This window comes from Malaya genurostris, chromosome 3 (assembly GCF_030247185.1).
Source record: "Malaya genurostris strain Urasoe2022 chromosome 3, Malgen_1.1, whole genome shotgun sequence".
NCBI classification, from domain to species: Eukaryota; Metazoa; Arthropoda; class Insecta; order Diptera; family Culicidae; genus Malaya; species Malaya genurostris.
The window spans coordinates 9,282,828-9,299,233 of record NC_080572.1 but is presented as its reverse complement, the minus strand read 5'-3'; the positions used below and the strand labels follow the sequence as shown (position 1 = coordinate 9,299,233).

Below are 16,406 nucleotides of genomic sequence, written 5' to 3'. Positions count from 1 at the left end.
TAACATACAAGAGGACTAAATTGTCATATAAACGAAGTATACATCACAGCAGTTATTATTCCCGTGGGTCAGCGATTTTGGTGTAATTGAAAACGTGTACAAATTTCGCTGATAAAGACTCTGTTCCCGTAACAGTGTGAGTGGGGTAAAAGCCAATCTGTTGGACAATAGATGTTGTACGAGTGTATCGCGGATTGGGTTACCAAATAGTGTGTGGTTTAATGTACAGACTGTCATAGTAACGTGATGACGTGTTTGTAAGTTGTAGGTGTTACGATGCGTTACTTTTTTTATCAAATCATTGATGGACCTGACAACTGGCTTATTTTTCCTAAAAAATATTTCTCTCGTTTTTCCGGTTGCTTCCTGTTATAAATAATTCATCCCTCGCGACCACGCGACACTGCGACATAGTTATACATTCCAACATCCTTAAAACATGCGGTTATATATAATTTGAAAACAATTAGACAAATGTTATATCAGATAAGCTATAACTATAACGCTATATTCTAAATTCATTTTGATCAGACTTAGTTTTTAAAGAAATCGTTTAAATGAAAAAGTTCAATAAAATTGTTCAAAAACACTTATTCTTTAGCAAAAAATTTTTGCCGCTTCATTAAAGACTGTTCCAGAAAGTATGGACGCACTTTGATTTCGCTGTAAATAATTCACAAGTGTTAGATATTCAACTTTTATTCGATATACTGATAATATTAGACTACAAAAACAGAATATTATTCTCAACATTTGCTACTTAGCCATTGTGGACTAGCTGGCGCACCTTCTTGCGAACGTTCCTCATTAAATTCCGTGCAGACTTCTTGGCGACACTTTTTTCCAATCTTTTTCGAACTGTTGAATGGTTTCGGCTGCCGAGACATGTTTCCTAATATGTGCCCAAAATCGTTAATGCCCAAAATTCCTCAATTGGTCGAAGTTGTGGGCAATTTGGTGGATTCATGTCTTTTGGGACGAAAGTGACATTTTTGGCAGCATACCATTCTACCGTTGATTTCGAGTAGTGGCAAGAAGCAAGATATGGCCAGAAGACAACAGGATCCTTGTGGCTTCGAATCATGGGTAGAAGTCGTTTTTGTAAACTTTCCTTGATGTATATTTCGCTGTTCATTGAAGCAGTGGTGTTGAAGCGTTTCGAAATCTTACCGCAGCTACAAATTGCTTGCCAGACCATAGCTTTCTTACCAAATTTTTCGACTTCAATCGATGTCTCGGACTGGTTTAACACTTGCACTTCTCGCACCGTATAATATTGTGGTCCCGGCAAGGATTTGTAATCGAGTATCACGTAGGTTTCGTCGTCCATGATTATGAAGTTCAAATTTCCAGCAAGAATCGTATTGTACAGATGCTTCTTGTTTCGGACTACGTTTTGGTTGTTTCTGCTTCTTATAGGTTCGAAGATTCAAACGTTCTTTAGCACGAAGAACATTTGACTTCGAAGTGCCCACTTTTTTGGCCATATCCCGAACTGAAACCTCCTTCTTTTGCTCGAATGCCTTCAGTATACGTTTATCCAACTGAGGGTTAGCAGGACCTATTTTCGACCCGGTTTCGGTTTATCCTCAAAGGTGTTATCCTCACCGAACTTCCTGATTACATTTCGCACGGCTTTTTCATTTACTCCTTCCATTTTTGCTATTTTTCTCAGTGACAGTCCGCGTTCTGTGCACCATTGGTACACAATTTTTCGACGTTGTTCTGCTGAAAGTCCACGCATTTCGAAACAAACTAATGAAAACGAATAAACAACTGCACAAGTGGTTAAAGAAGAGTGTAAAAAATTGAACGGCCTGCTGAGAGGGTGCTGTGTGGAATTTCCCAAGAGAGAATCGCAAGTTGACAATTATCGCAGAAAATCGAATTGATGATTCAACCCTCTCAGCAGGCCGTTCTATTTTATTGGTCTTTGAGCGCTTGTTGAACGATATATTGCACGAAATATTCGTTCAATTTGCTGGAACGGTTTGTTGTTGTTTTTTCACTTGCAAATATAGTGTGAAAATTAAGTGTTACCTTTGCATAGAAAGAAAATTTGTTGTTATTCTACGTGAAGTAGAAGTATTGTGCAGATATGTATTGTTAGTTTAAACAAATAATTGGAGAAAACTTCAGAAATTCTGCAGTAGAACTAGTCCAACGAAACTCCAAATCCTCATGTTAAAAATGGCTCAACAATGGACCTCTGTCTGCCGGGTTTGTTGAACGAAAAAATGGCATTCGGTTCAACGGTCTGTTTCAAAATCGCAAACGAAGGTCCCGTGTTGGTCTCCCGTTGAACGATTGATTGGACTTTCATTGGACCAATAATCGTATTGGACCAATGAAGGACCACCGTTGAACGTTTTTTTCTAAGAGGGAACTTGATGATTCTCGTACTAGGTTGCAATATTTCAAAACCCTTGTGTGGAGCATTCACAGACATTTTCGTAGACACAACTTATACAAAGGTTATATGTACATAGTTAGAATAAGCGGCAATAGTAAAATGATTCTATCGCAATTTTCAACTGCCAGTATAGAATCGGATCGCGAAACGAGAATAAGCGACCGTTTGTTGCTTCAAAGAGGATCCCCACAGCAGCGTGCTACCTTTGATTCTCAGAAATGTCATCGAGAGTAATTTGCTTTCGCACTGTTGTCGATTCTATGTTAAATGAGCCATGCCGGGTTTTTGTTGTTGCGATGATTTCCGTTTCTCTTTGATGGCACTGATTGAGTCGTGTGAAGAGTTGCCAGTGAACGTTCTTTGATATGATAAAAGCCATCCTTGATTTTAAGTATTCTTATTTTATAATACAGAGATGGTTGAATGTACTGATAGAATTTCCACATTGTCAGGAATTAAAAACGAATTGAACTTAAGTCCATTGCAGGTGTCGCTACTGGTAATATGTACATAGTTAGAATAAGCGGCAATAGTAAAATGATTCTATCGCAATTTTCAACTGCCAGTATAGAATCGGATCGCGAAACGAGAATAAGCGACCGTTTGTTGCTTCAAAGAGGATCCCCACAGCAGCGTGCTACCTTTGATTCTCAGAAATGTCATCGAGAGTAATTTGCTTTCGCACTGTTGTCGATTCTATGTTAAATGAGCCATGCCGGGTTTTTGTTGTTGCGATGATTTCCGTTTCTCTTTGATGGCACTGATTGAGTCGTGTGAAGAGTTGCCAGTGAACGTTCTTTGATATGATAAAAGCCATCCTTGATTTTAAGTATTCTTATTTTATAATACAGAGATGGTTGAATGTACTGATAGAATTTCCACATTGTCAGGAATTAAAAACGAATTGAACTTAAGTCCATTGCAGGTGTCGCTACTGGTAATTGAGTTTTGCGAGAAGATATCATATTATCAAGATAACCTGCTTTCACATTTTATAAACATACCATAACGTCATTTCCGTTTGAGACCTAGGGTAGTTTCATCAAACAAACACTTTTTGCGAAAATGTGTCGGTTTCGCACTGAGTAACGGGGTTTTGAGCAAACAAGGTTCGAAACTGACTCCAATTTCAGTTCAACAACGTTGAAACGACGACGTTGAAACTTAGCTTCAAACAAATAGTTTGACAGCAGTTAGCGTGGAAACTGGGTTAGGTTTGGCATCAAGCGAAAACGATATAAGCGACATACTTTTTAGTGAGCTTTTTCTTGATATAGTGCCAATAACCAGGGCCACCGAGAGAAAAAAAAACCTTCAAAAGATACGTGTATAAATTTGACAGCTGTCCGATTATTAGTTTGTGAGATATTGCATTTTGAGTGAAGCTATTTTTGTTATTGTGAAAAAATGGAAAAAAAGGAATTTCGTGTGTTGATGAAACACTACTTTTTGATGAAAAAAAGTGCCGCCGATACCAAAAAATGGCTTGATGAGTGTTATCCAGACTCTGCACCGGGCGAAGTAACAATTCGTAAGTGGTTTGCAAAATTTCGTACAGGTCATATGAGCACCGAAGAAGATGAACGCAGTGGACGTCCAAAAGAGGCTGTTACCGATGAAAACGTGAAAAAAATCCACAAAATGATTTTCAATGACCGTAAAGTGAAGTTGATCGAGATAGCTGACACCCTAAAGATATCAAAGGAACGTGTTGATATTATTCACGAATATTTGGATCCACCGTATTCTCCAGATTTGGCCCCCAGTAACTTTTTCCTGTTCTCAGACCTCAAGAGAATGCTCGCTGGTAAAAAATTTAGAAGCAATGAAGAGGTAATCGCTGAAACTGAGGCCTATTTTGAGGCAAAGGACAAATCGTACTACAAAAATGGTATCGAAAAGTTGAAAGATCGCTATAATCGCTGTGTCGCCTCTGATGTCAATTATGTTGAATAATAAAAACGAATTTTCGCAAAAAAATGTGTGTTTCTATTAAACGATACGAACTTTTCAGCCGAACTGTTAGATGAAAGAAATGTCAAACATGTTCAATGTGATGCCGTGCAATGGCGTAGCTGTACTGAAGGCTGATTTCTCTCTAAGCTGACATTTTGCGGCAATGCGCCAAACATGGTTTTACCTTTCTCTGTAGAAAGGTAATAGCATTTCTGGAAAAACCGACTTTCAAACACAGTCTTGGAGATCACGGGTGGCAACTAAAATTTGGGAATTTCTTTCTCAAGCTGTCAAAAAAAGACAAACATACTTGGAGAAGATCTGATTTTTTGAAATTAAAGATACATTGTTCATTGTTGAAAAAAAATTAGTGAACATTTTAAAACGGTCCGTAATCGGATGTTCGGCGAAGCTTCCATTTGATGTCGGAACCGGAGCGTTGTACGGCCTCCATGTCAACTTTGCGAATGCATCTCTTGATTCTACCAATCAACTGTTAGCAATTCGTGGCTCTCCAGTTATTTTTGTAAGCAAGGAGCTCAAAACCCCAAAGAAATCTTCGATTAGGCGACACTAAGGTAGATTTATCGGGTTGTGGTTTTTGGGTACAAATGGGATCGAATGGGTATTCAGGAACGATTGTGTTTTTTGGCGCAATGCGATGACGCTTTATGCGGCCAAAACACGTACTGTCCATCAGCATGATGTTTTTGAAAAAACGGAATCAAAACTTTCTACAAACATTCGTTCTGGTACACATCTTGATTGATTGCCAACCCAGATGGCTTGAACCATGGCTTAGAAATGCCTTTCTCGGAAATGACAATGTACAGCATCACTTTCTGTTCAAACTTATTTTTAAACTTATATTTTATGTTCGGATGCACAGTAGAACTAACCGTTGAGTAGTATGGATCGTTTCCGGGAAATTGCGTCTTCGAAAGAGGAAAGTAACTTTCGTCTTCCAAAACAAAACTTTTTTCCGGAAAAATTTTTAATCAATTTTAATCGACCATTGGGAATTCAGCGTTGAAATCTGTGCGTCAGTATATCCCGGGGGTCGTGTCTTCTTTTGGTACTTTATTCCGAGTGTTTTCAATGTTTTGCAGATGTACTGGTGAGAACAGTTGTACTTTTTTGCGGCATCCCTTTGACTCAGTGAATCCTTGTTGTTGAAGGCACGAGAAAGAAAACGAAGTCCTTTTGCGTCCATAATTTTGGCTGGTCTTCCACTACCTTCCTTACGAGCAGTTGTTGGGCATCTTAAGATATTGTAAACTGTCGAAGCCGCAACATTTTTGCTTTTAAAATGTTGTACCGTATACTATTTGCCAAGATTTCTGTGCAATTCGTAGAACTGTAAAATGCGCTCGTGAATAGGGATGTCGTAATATCGATCGATTAATCGAGTAATCGAATAGTAACCCAGATAATCGAGTAATATTTAATCGATTAGCTTAAAACTAATATTCGATTATTGAGCTAATTGAATAATTAAAAAAATCTCACAGTAATAATCGAATGTATAATCGAATAATCGATTAATAACCCAGATAATCGAATAAATTTCAATCGATTAGTTTCAAAATTGAACTCGATTATTAAATAATCGAGTAATTCGAAATTTCCGACATCCTTACTCGTGAAATACTTCTTGCTTCGACGGCATTTTGAGCAAAACTGAGCAAGCATGAACAAAACAGAAAATACTAGCAGGAAGAGGAGAAAGAGAGCTAACACATACACACTCTTACTTCGTTCTGAGCTCGTTTGTTGTTGAGCATACAGGCTTCGAAAAAATCCAAAATTTTAGTTGCCACCCGTTACCATTTGGCTCAGCTTGACGAGATCGACAAATGTCTGTGTGTGTACGACTGTGTATGTATGTGTGTAACCAGGGCTGGCAATAATCAACTCAGTACTTCATCATCACCGAGTTCAGCTCACCTGCAAATCAGTTTCAAAAGCATCACTGAACGAGTTGAGTAACTGGGTAACCATTCGTATAGAGAAAACATCGTCTCAACATCGTAGTGTCAAGCAATCAGCAGATGAGCGCTGACTGCTCGTTAAATATTAGAACCCACTGAGAGACGATTTGTGAGTTGTGATTTGATGTGTTTGTACATCAACACATTGAATCAGATTCTTATGAAACTGTCTCGCTTGTATTCCCCACCCACCAGAGTTGCCATGGGCGGCCAATGTTCGAATCGATGCCATTTCAATCCATTTCTCAAGACATGTTCTCGCGTGCTGGAGAACGCATTCGTTTTAGTAGCCAGTTGTGTTTAGCTCGAGACATGAAAGTCAATCGTTTATGGTATACATCACACTACGGTTCGACATTTGTTTTCGTACATTAATGCTCGTGTTCGTTTTGAGTACCAGCAAAAACAAAACCGAAAATCTGGGTTGTGTTGGCAGCTCTGTGGTTTAAGAATGCACTCACCGGTGTAGCTCGGTAAAGTGATGCCAAACTCAGTACTCACTTTTTAAAACTAGGAATGAGAGTTAAATGCTATGAAATCAAAACTGAGAACCATCAATACCATCATAATTTGATGTCAGCGGTGCTCTGTATAGGAGAGTGTGTTAGTTTAAATCAGCGATGATTTTCATCTTTACCATCATTCTTCGGATTGCATCGTAAATCATGTGGTGAGCTGATGAATAGAAAAAATCAAATCTTATGAGCGAGTTTTTGCCACCCTTGTGTGTAACATATCATCAAAACCACGCACAGCGTAGCGATCACTATAGTGAACAAAATATTTTTTCCGACCAAATGTTGGTGACGTGATGATCAGATTATCAGATGGATAACGGCAAACTCAAGCGAGTAACTACTTTTTTCTCTGAAGTGATTTTCGTAATAAGGGCCTACACTCACTTCACTTGATTTCTACCGTGAAGTGATACCGATTATAAGGGTCGCAACCACTTCCCTTGGTTTTCACCGTGTAGTGATACCGGTAATAAGGGCCACTGATACGCTTGGTTTAAAAAATGTTGCCGAATATGTCAAATAAACGCAGAAGTAACCCGAATCAATCTGAATAAATTGGTGTCAAAAATGAGCACAATTAGAGTTAGAAATTATCTTTTAAAATAAGTCCAAAATGTTTTAAGGAGCAAGACTCTTTGCAAGCGTATGAGTAATGCCAACAATGTGTTCGTAAAAACAAATTCCGGCGCTCCTTTTCTTGATTTTACTCAATAAATTTTCCATATGGTTGAAAAATAAACCAATTGGTTCATACTGCTTAAAATTTCAATTCAAGAAAAGCGAAAATCTTAGTCTAAAACTCTCCCGTTTTCCTTAAAACTGCTCGAGAAAAATTATTTCAGTTTCAGCTTACTTCCACTGACACATTTGATTAGCAACAAACACATTTCTATACGGATTTCCTCTTGCAGAAATTATTGCGATATAAAGATTTACGTACCTTCTATTAGTGTTCCAGCAAAAAGGAACCTTGAATTTAACATGCGAAAGGCAATGAATATGAAATGTTGTCGTAAAACTTTTTATTTTCCCGGCAAACTGCTTTTGTAACAGAAAATATTTAGTTTTGTTTATTTTGTGTAGCGCAATCTAATACAAATGCGTTGAAGAAGTGTTGCTAACTTTTTTATTAGGGAATTAAAATCTACATTCATAAAATGTAAGCAATTTTCCATCAAACGTTGGTGAAAATTGATCCAAACTGATATTTCATCCAAGGCTTAACATTCATTTAAGAATAAATTGTTGCTCAAAAACTCAATCGTGCAAGCCACTTTGATAAACTGGTTGCACTGCATATATGAATACATAGATCTATGATATACGTTCAAAAAAAATGTACGTAATACACAAATTACCAACATAAGTTAACTTGGTTCACTTAATAAGACTTTATCGATAAAGAGAAAGGAATCACACCACTAGGTGAATTGAGAATAAGTTTTTTATTCTTGTGGAATCTACAAAGGTGAGGATTTTCCGAACATTTTGCGCTGGCAAAAACTTTTATAAATCGATCGGAAGACATTTAAAAATTAGACCAGGCGTCTCAGGTGCTCATACATGATTCGGTTACGGTGGCCTCGACAAGGCTTAAAGGACTCGTGATATTTTCCAATTGGATTCAAGCAAAGATGTCATACTTATTTTTAAAATCTAAAAATGTTTTTATAAGTGCATTTCGTTCACTCGGTATATACAACTGCGCATTGCTATAATTCTCTAGTATTTTTTCCTTCAGTAACATTATTCATAAATATTTTTACTTCAATGTCAAATATGCGGGTTTATTTGCCTTAATTGTTTACTCTCTAAAATACGGTTTGTTTGTTATTAGAAGATCAAAATGCTGCGGACTCAAATTGTCTCGTGACACTGCCATTAAATACTTTCTACTAAATTCTAATTATAGTTATAATGACCAGTATTCTTGTTGTTTTCTATAGCGATACCGCCCATGCCTCCCGCACAATTGTCACTGAGTTATTTGTTTCTCCACTTGTGCCGTGTTCAATTTTTTTAGACTTTCTTTGTCATTTAAATGCAAGATTGATGACGGTTTGCTCGTGTAGAAAAATTAAACACTAAAGTATGCACACTGGTTGTTCATCAGTTTAAAAATCACTGATATTGATTCTGCCTCTGTACCGTCCTACCGGGCCGTCAAAAACAAGGTGTAATAGAAAGGTATTTCGTGTTTATTCGGAGGATTTACCCTTAGCTCATCATCATGAGTTGTGTGGGCACTTTGCTGCGTGTGTCATGATAATTACAGATGTATGCATATATGTGTAGTTTTTTTTTCTAAATGTATGTGGTTTCTGTCTCAGGTTCATTCACTACTAACTTTTATTTATTGTTTGCTGGTTATTGGCATTTGCGTTTGTCCTTCGAGCTTATTTTAAAATGCTTCTTTCTCAAGTGTACGTTTGGATGAAAAACATTCGTTTAGTATATTTTATTTACTCCTGTAGCAAACATGAATCTGAATAACAATTTACACTTAGTTGTAATTGTTTTAGTTGGTTCTATAGCGTGCTGCAATGACTGTTATACCATTCCTACTTGCATATTGGCGTGCCTTTTGCTTTTATTATTCGAAAAACAGAATGTTGCTCCTTTCTAATCAACTTAAGTTTAGTGTTGATTACTCTTCGTTCTACAGGAACGTTAGGATACAGTACATTATATGTAACATTTATCTATACAAATTTGTTGTTATAAAGGGACATTATATACATATACAGTTAAACTATACAGATAATCTAAAAAATCACATTTTCTATCCTAAAAGTAACATTAACAGTTATACATGGTTGAGAGTCGCTTGCGTGTGGTAGCTTTAGAAACTTTACTTCACAGTTAGATATAGGCTGGGTTGACTTATTAAACACTGATTTTCGCTCGGCCATGATGTTTTTGTCCCACTATGTGTAAGTCTACATCATATTCGAGCTGCAGCTAAAATGGTTTAATTTTTATACGAATAACGTCGATCCTGTTCTCTAGGTGAACATGAACTGAAATAAGGAAGAAATCTTACTTCATGATTTCCAGTCAACATTGATCACAGTCTGACCGTCCGACTCTTATAACAAAAGTTGAATCGATTTAGTGAAATGATTCGAAAACCATCATTCAACGACAAAAACCGGTGTCTGTTTTTTAATTTTGGATTGGTAACAAATTAGGAATGCTGAAATCTAATTCCTATAAAAATTAAAAGTATTTTATGTTGTTTCAGTCAAGTAATTACATTTTATCAAATTTCTTCAAAAACAGATTAAATTCAAATCTTGCAGCACGTTAACAGATATGATAGACTTACGTCAAACTACAAATACTGACGTTTTTGTAATAGAAATCCATGAACATATTTATAATCGCATCACAATATTCGAAAGAGGAAATAAACAAAGAGAGTATGTCATTTTCTTGTGCGACTAATTTGAGAACTCAACCGAGAAGTACGCAGACAGAGGTACGGTTCAATTCTGCTGATTTCACATTCTGAGCAGTGACAAATCGCCTCTGTCGTAAAATTATCGAAAATTTGGAAGTATTTCTTCAGTCTGTTTTGATATGGGGTACAAATGGAAAAAAACAGAAAATTTGTTCGTTATGCCATCCAGTCTTTACAAACTCGAATATTGATCACACTTACAACCTCTGTACTTTGTGCCGAATGTCTGCGGAAAACACGTTTTTCAAAATCCTGCAACAAAAACATGTCTGCAGCTTGTTTCGGAAATCTGCAGATTTACAGACAATTATTCAGACCTAGCATTTCTGGATATTTGTTGGTCTGCTCTAGAGATGGGCAAAACAGTTCATTTCAAAGAACCGTTCAGTGATGCAAAGTTCTATTGAAAGAACTAGTTTTTCAGAGCCGTTCGTTCGTTCTTTTCATAGTTTGACTAAACGAGAACTTACCCAAGTAACCTCTATTTTTACATTGTTAATGTATAATTACACTAATTCTACATACTTTAAAGAAATGTGCATTAAATTTGCATTCAAAATGTAACTGAGCATTATTTTACAACAACCTTCTGCCGTGTTGTATATAGACATTCGATGCTATATTTTGGAGCAACGAAACTTTAATAATAACTATTAGAGTAATAATCCTATAAGAGTCTAATAATCGCCCTTCTCAGCTTTATAATAGCATTGTAAAAACATGTGTAACTCCGCTGCATTTATTCAAATTTCACGCGAATTGTTAAAGCTGAATTAAAGTAAAGTTATAATGCGTCGTGGTTTCTTGGGTAGTATTGTTAGGTTAGGCGAGCAAAAAAAACAGGTCCCACGAATTAGAACTGAGCTGTCGTGATGCAGCTTTCTTATTATAGAACTACCGTTCTCGAAAAAAGAACTACTGCTCATTCATTCTTTCAAAAGAACTAGTTCATCTGAACCGTTCGCGAACGAATTGCCCATCTCTAGTCTGCTCCATAAACTGAAATCAACTGTTTTTCAAAGCAGGGCGAAACTTATATTGACAGCAAATGTTTACTTTCTCGCTGAACATTAGATTAGGTCAGTTTCTCTTTCATGTATTACGAAATATTTCTGTATTTTTCGATAATTTCTTCAGTGCAGATTAAAAGATAAGTTATTCTATCTAAACCGTTAGATAGAACGATTGCTAAGAGTACCGTAATAATTGAAAGAGAAAGTAAACATAGAGAATCTGACATTTCCACTTAGGACCAAATATAATATTAACAGATTTTTTTATTCATGTGTGAATTATGAAGCTACCCCTCGTGCATATTTCGAGAAATTGGCTGGTTTTCGCGAGTAAGACAAAACTATGGCCAATAAACCACCTATCAACATTCACTTTGAAGAGTTGCTCTTTTAAAACATTAATTGTTTTCATCATCATAAGGCTATTTTTACGGTCGGTAAAGTATACATGATTTTTTTACGTTTAAAGGCCCTAATACTTAATACATGCTTTAGTTAGAAATCAAAAATTTAATTTTGCTTTATTTTTTGAAGTCTCCGACTTCCAAACGTGCAAACAAAATTCGTTCAAAAATTTTACTGACTTGCTGATCAAGTAGAATACATGGTGCAATGCAAATGCACACACATAATTTAAATTTTTATGGAATGTGTTCATTTGTTTCTATCTAATCGTATATAACTCAGAATTTGATTTCGAATGAATTGTAGAATTTGGACAACTTGGAAACGAATTAAGCTCGAATGAGAAGAATATTGAAAAAATCAATGATTTTTCATTCGGAAAGCGATTTGTTCATGGGGATAAATACGTGCTCTTTCTGTCACTTATCGGATAACTAACGATGAGTCTTGAAAGAATGATAATGACTAAAAATGGATTTTAAAATAATATTTTAAGAAAAATACTGTTTCAAATAGTAAAGAACACCGGAAATATCTAACCAATTTCAGAATACGACTAAGTCGTTTAAGTTGTACAATCTCAGTACAGTTTGGTGCAGTCTAAATCGATTCTATCAAATCTGTCAACATTCACTGATCGAATGAAGGTTTTCGAATACATATATTTTGAAATAATCAGGTCCTGTAAATCGACAAGTATGCTTCAAGTATCCATGAATGGCCCACTAATTCTAATTCAAAATTAGCGATTTCAGAATAAAAATATGACGGCAGTACAACATTTAAATCTTTTCAACAGTATATATTTGAGGAGCCCAGCTTTTTGGTTAGTTCATGTTTAATGTTACATAATAAGGATTCGACAAACAGAACCAGCGACGACTCATCCGTTGTTCTGCACTTGATGCCTCATGCAATCTGAAACACAATCGGACAGTTTGGGTCTAATCAATATGCAATATACGAGATGTGAAATAGAACCGAAAATTAAATCTATTCTAAAGTTTTGGTGTTGCATAACAGTGAGCTGCTGAATTTATACGCTTTTTTGTTAAATAGTTTGCTTCTTGTCTCTTTTGTTTTGTTTTCCATTTTTAATGTAACGATTTCTATTATGCAATTATAATCAATAAGTTTCATTTATTCATTTGTTTCAAATAAGGCTACGATTAAATGATCGAATTTGATCTCACTACGCTTCATATTTTTCTGATGAAGGGAAATTCAATTGATTTTCTAGTTTGAAAAATGTGAAAACCTAGAATATCTTCTCAGCTTCATTAGAACGATTGTTCATGCGATTATTAATTTCGAATCCCTCTCTCTCTGCATGTTTCGGTATGTTTTATTCGTTTGCATAAACCGGGAAGAGATTTGATTCGTGTGTAAACGTAGTTCAGTCTGGATGTATTGATTAGAGAAAAATCAGAATCGGCTTACGTTCTTTGTAAACTATAATTTTCAATATTGTCACTGCAATCTTTTATCTGTTCTCCATTTAGTTTTCAAAAAAAAGTAGTTGTTTCTACTACTTAACCACAAAACGAAACAAAGCTTTTACTTTTGATAAAAAAAACTGTGCATCGTTTTTTTATCGCTTGCGATGATTAATAATTTTTTGGCTTAAACAATGACATATATTTCGGAAACGGGTGCGCGTTTCTCTTTACCATCAAGTGATATTCAAAACATAATTTACACACACACATACATACACACAGACAGACAGATAGACTAACATGTAAAAGGCTTTAGTAGCAGAATTCCACTTATTTATCTAATGCTATACAAGCATGAGCTATCATCATCATCATCATCATCATCATCATCAGCAGCATCATTACACACATGCAAGAAATATACCGCGTTGAACCCAGGAAGATGTGCAGGTGGGCCAGGGTGGTAATTTTTAAACCACTTCAACTTTCAGTTTCACATTTCCAGGTCGCGGTAACAACAGAAGAAGACACATTGAAATAACTTGACGTGAAGTGACAGTTGAAAGAAAAGAAAAAAAAACGATTAAACAAATCTACCGACAGTGAGTTCTTCACCGGTTGTGTGTGATCTCTGATGCTTTTGATTAGCAATACTTTAGGATAGTTACACCAATGTTTGATGTATAAATGGGTTTGATGACATTCGATTCACACCTTTATTTACGGGTATTACTCTAAGTAATTAAGATTAGTTTTTGTTCATCCTTTTTTGTTGTATATCGGTTTGCTGATGTTTTTGTATAAATACCATTAAGCTATGGATTTGTTAGTTTCATGTTTCCTGCTTCTTCACTTGTAAAGAAGTACAATACTAAATTGACACATTTATTCGCTAATTCTGTATGAATAACCGGTATTTTTTTGTTACTGCCCATAATTGCATGTTTGTCCCTATTTATATGAAAATTTGCGACATGGACTGTATCAGCAATTGTAGACAGCTTATAATTTGTATTATTACACCGATGGCATCCGTTTACCGCAATACTGATTGTGATTTTTTTTCGAACTACAAACACACGCTTTAAAAACACTTCTTATTACATCGTTTTGTAAAAAAAATTTTCAATCAGTTTTGTTTTCACGTATTTGTATTAATCACCTTAGATTAATCAGCAATCAGTTTTGTTTAGTTTATATCACTGCCAAGACGCTGGTTTGTTTGCTACTTATTTTTCTATCTTTTCATGTCTCACTACTTTCGAATTAGCTTGACCTAGCATTATTTTATCATTGTCATACTTTACCCGACAGTTTTTTTCTTTCAACTTTTATGACTGAACATCCACAACTAAAAATCCATCTTTATATAAGAGGATTGAATTAAAAAAAAAAACGAACTAAGATCACCAACAGCTGAACCACTTGACGCACAACCACGTCGTTCGTGCGTCACGTGTTCAACGGTTCCTTATGTCAACACTCTGAAGAACGGCGACCACTTGTTTAGGTGTCCTTGCACTTCATCTTCATCAGCGGTTCCTTTAGACGACTCGGTTCTATGAAACAGGACCGAGATCGCAACAGTAACCGCTAGTTGGACGAACCGTTGGCATTCTTCTGGCCGTGCGTTGTCGTCGCTGTTGTGTTCGCATTGGCTGCATTGCTGGACGAAATCAGAACATTTGCCTTCGAAGCTTCCCGCTCGGTACCGTAGATTTTACCGGCTTTTTTGGCCATTGAGCCAAGTAGCTCTTGGCTTTCTTTATGGGCACCCCGCAGCGATAAGGCCCACTCTTTAAGACCAATTTCGTCCTAAAATGAAAACAGGGTGCAAAAAAAATTTATTTAAATATTTATCAAATAAAAATGAACTACTAAATGATTTCCGTTTCGAATGTAAAAAATCTGCTATCAGCACTCTGTTCTACTCTGATAAAAATCCAACCTAATATTGCCAAATTATGTGTTTTTGATGCCAAAATGTCCGTAGAATCGATTAATCCAAGTAACCAAAGAGCATCAAATTGATGTCGTATATTTACTAAACTATCAAGATTTTCCAGGAAAAAACGTGATTAATCCACCTAGCAGTGAGATGATATCTTTTTTTATCAATCCGCATGTGTTTTTGCATGGATATTCTTAGGTGTTTCAGTTCTCATGACATTATTTTAACTATAGTCGTTTTAAACGCAAATTGAGATTTTAATCACTCATTACCCTGTAATGCCGAAACTGTAAATCGTATCGAATTTCAATCTTAACGTGTGACAATCGATTGAACATTCCATGAGATGTCGAAGTAAGTTCCAGTTTAGAGTTTTTCGTCATTATTTATGGTACTTTCAGAGCCGGTATTCAGGAACTAGCATAACCCAAAATGATTCGAATGGTCTGAAATTAATACGCCAAACAATTTACATCTTCTATATCGGTATGAATTTTAAAAACTCATCATCTGTAATTCCAGAATCGGATAAAATTCACCAATTTTGTATGGGACCTTAAGTCCGGATTTGTATTTTGTATGGGACCTGAATTTTTGTTTTTAAAGTTCAATTTCGAGAAAATGATCGAGAAATACTGGAACCGGAGATCTAGAATCGGTATAGCCAAAATCAGTTAAATTCACCTGAGGAGTGTGTAGACATCTTTGAGAAATTGTAGTGCGAATTAAAATTTGGGGGTACATTCCGAATCCAAAAACGAATACCGCTTAAACTAAAATAAATTAATTTGGTAATCGACTATCCAAATCTGCCAACCCGATAAACCTGATTAATTTATGTGAAATGGACATTTTTATACTAATCACCCTGTATCTCCTAAACCAGAAGTCGGATCTGACTAAAAAGTAAGATGGTTTTTAGGATTTTAAGACCTCTCATTTGAATCATAGTTGATTCTTAGATTTCATTTGAATCTTAGATCGGTTCAGCCATCTACGAGAAAAATAAATTGCATTATTTTAATTTCGTTTCACATATCATCCTGTGGTTCCGCAATCATAAGTCGGATCCAAACGTAATCCAGGAACCTTGTTTGGGAGTATACGACTTTTCATATGAATCTGAGTTTGTAGTTTAGCCATCTCCGAGAAAATTGAGTGAAATTATTTGTCACACCCGCATTTGCTGATCTCGACGAACTGATTCGAAAGGTATATGGGTGTTATGTTTTCCATCATTTATTGCTGTAATCAGTT

The 16,406-nt window shown here is 35.9% G+C and overlaps 1 protein-coding gene across 2 annotated transcripts in view; it reads right to left on the bottom strand.

Moving 5' to 3' along the window:
- Positions 1 to 8,521: 8,521 nt before the first annotated feature.
- LOC131437958 (G protein-coupled receptor kinase 1) overlaps positions 8,522 to 16,406 on the bottom strand; it is a 198,263-nt gene continuing 190,378 nt past the window's right edge. For both annotated transcript variants that reach the window (XM_058607664.1, XM_058607665.1), the window contains one exon: positions 8,522 to 15,013. In XM_058607664.1, coding sequence (XP_058463647.1) covers positions 14,792 to 15,013 — 222 coding nt within the window. In that variant the 3' untranslated portion in view covers positions 8,522 to 14,791. The remainder of the gene's footprint in view (positions 15,014 to 16,406) is intronic.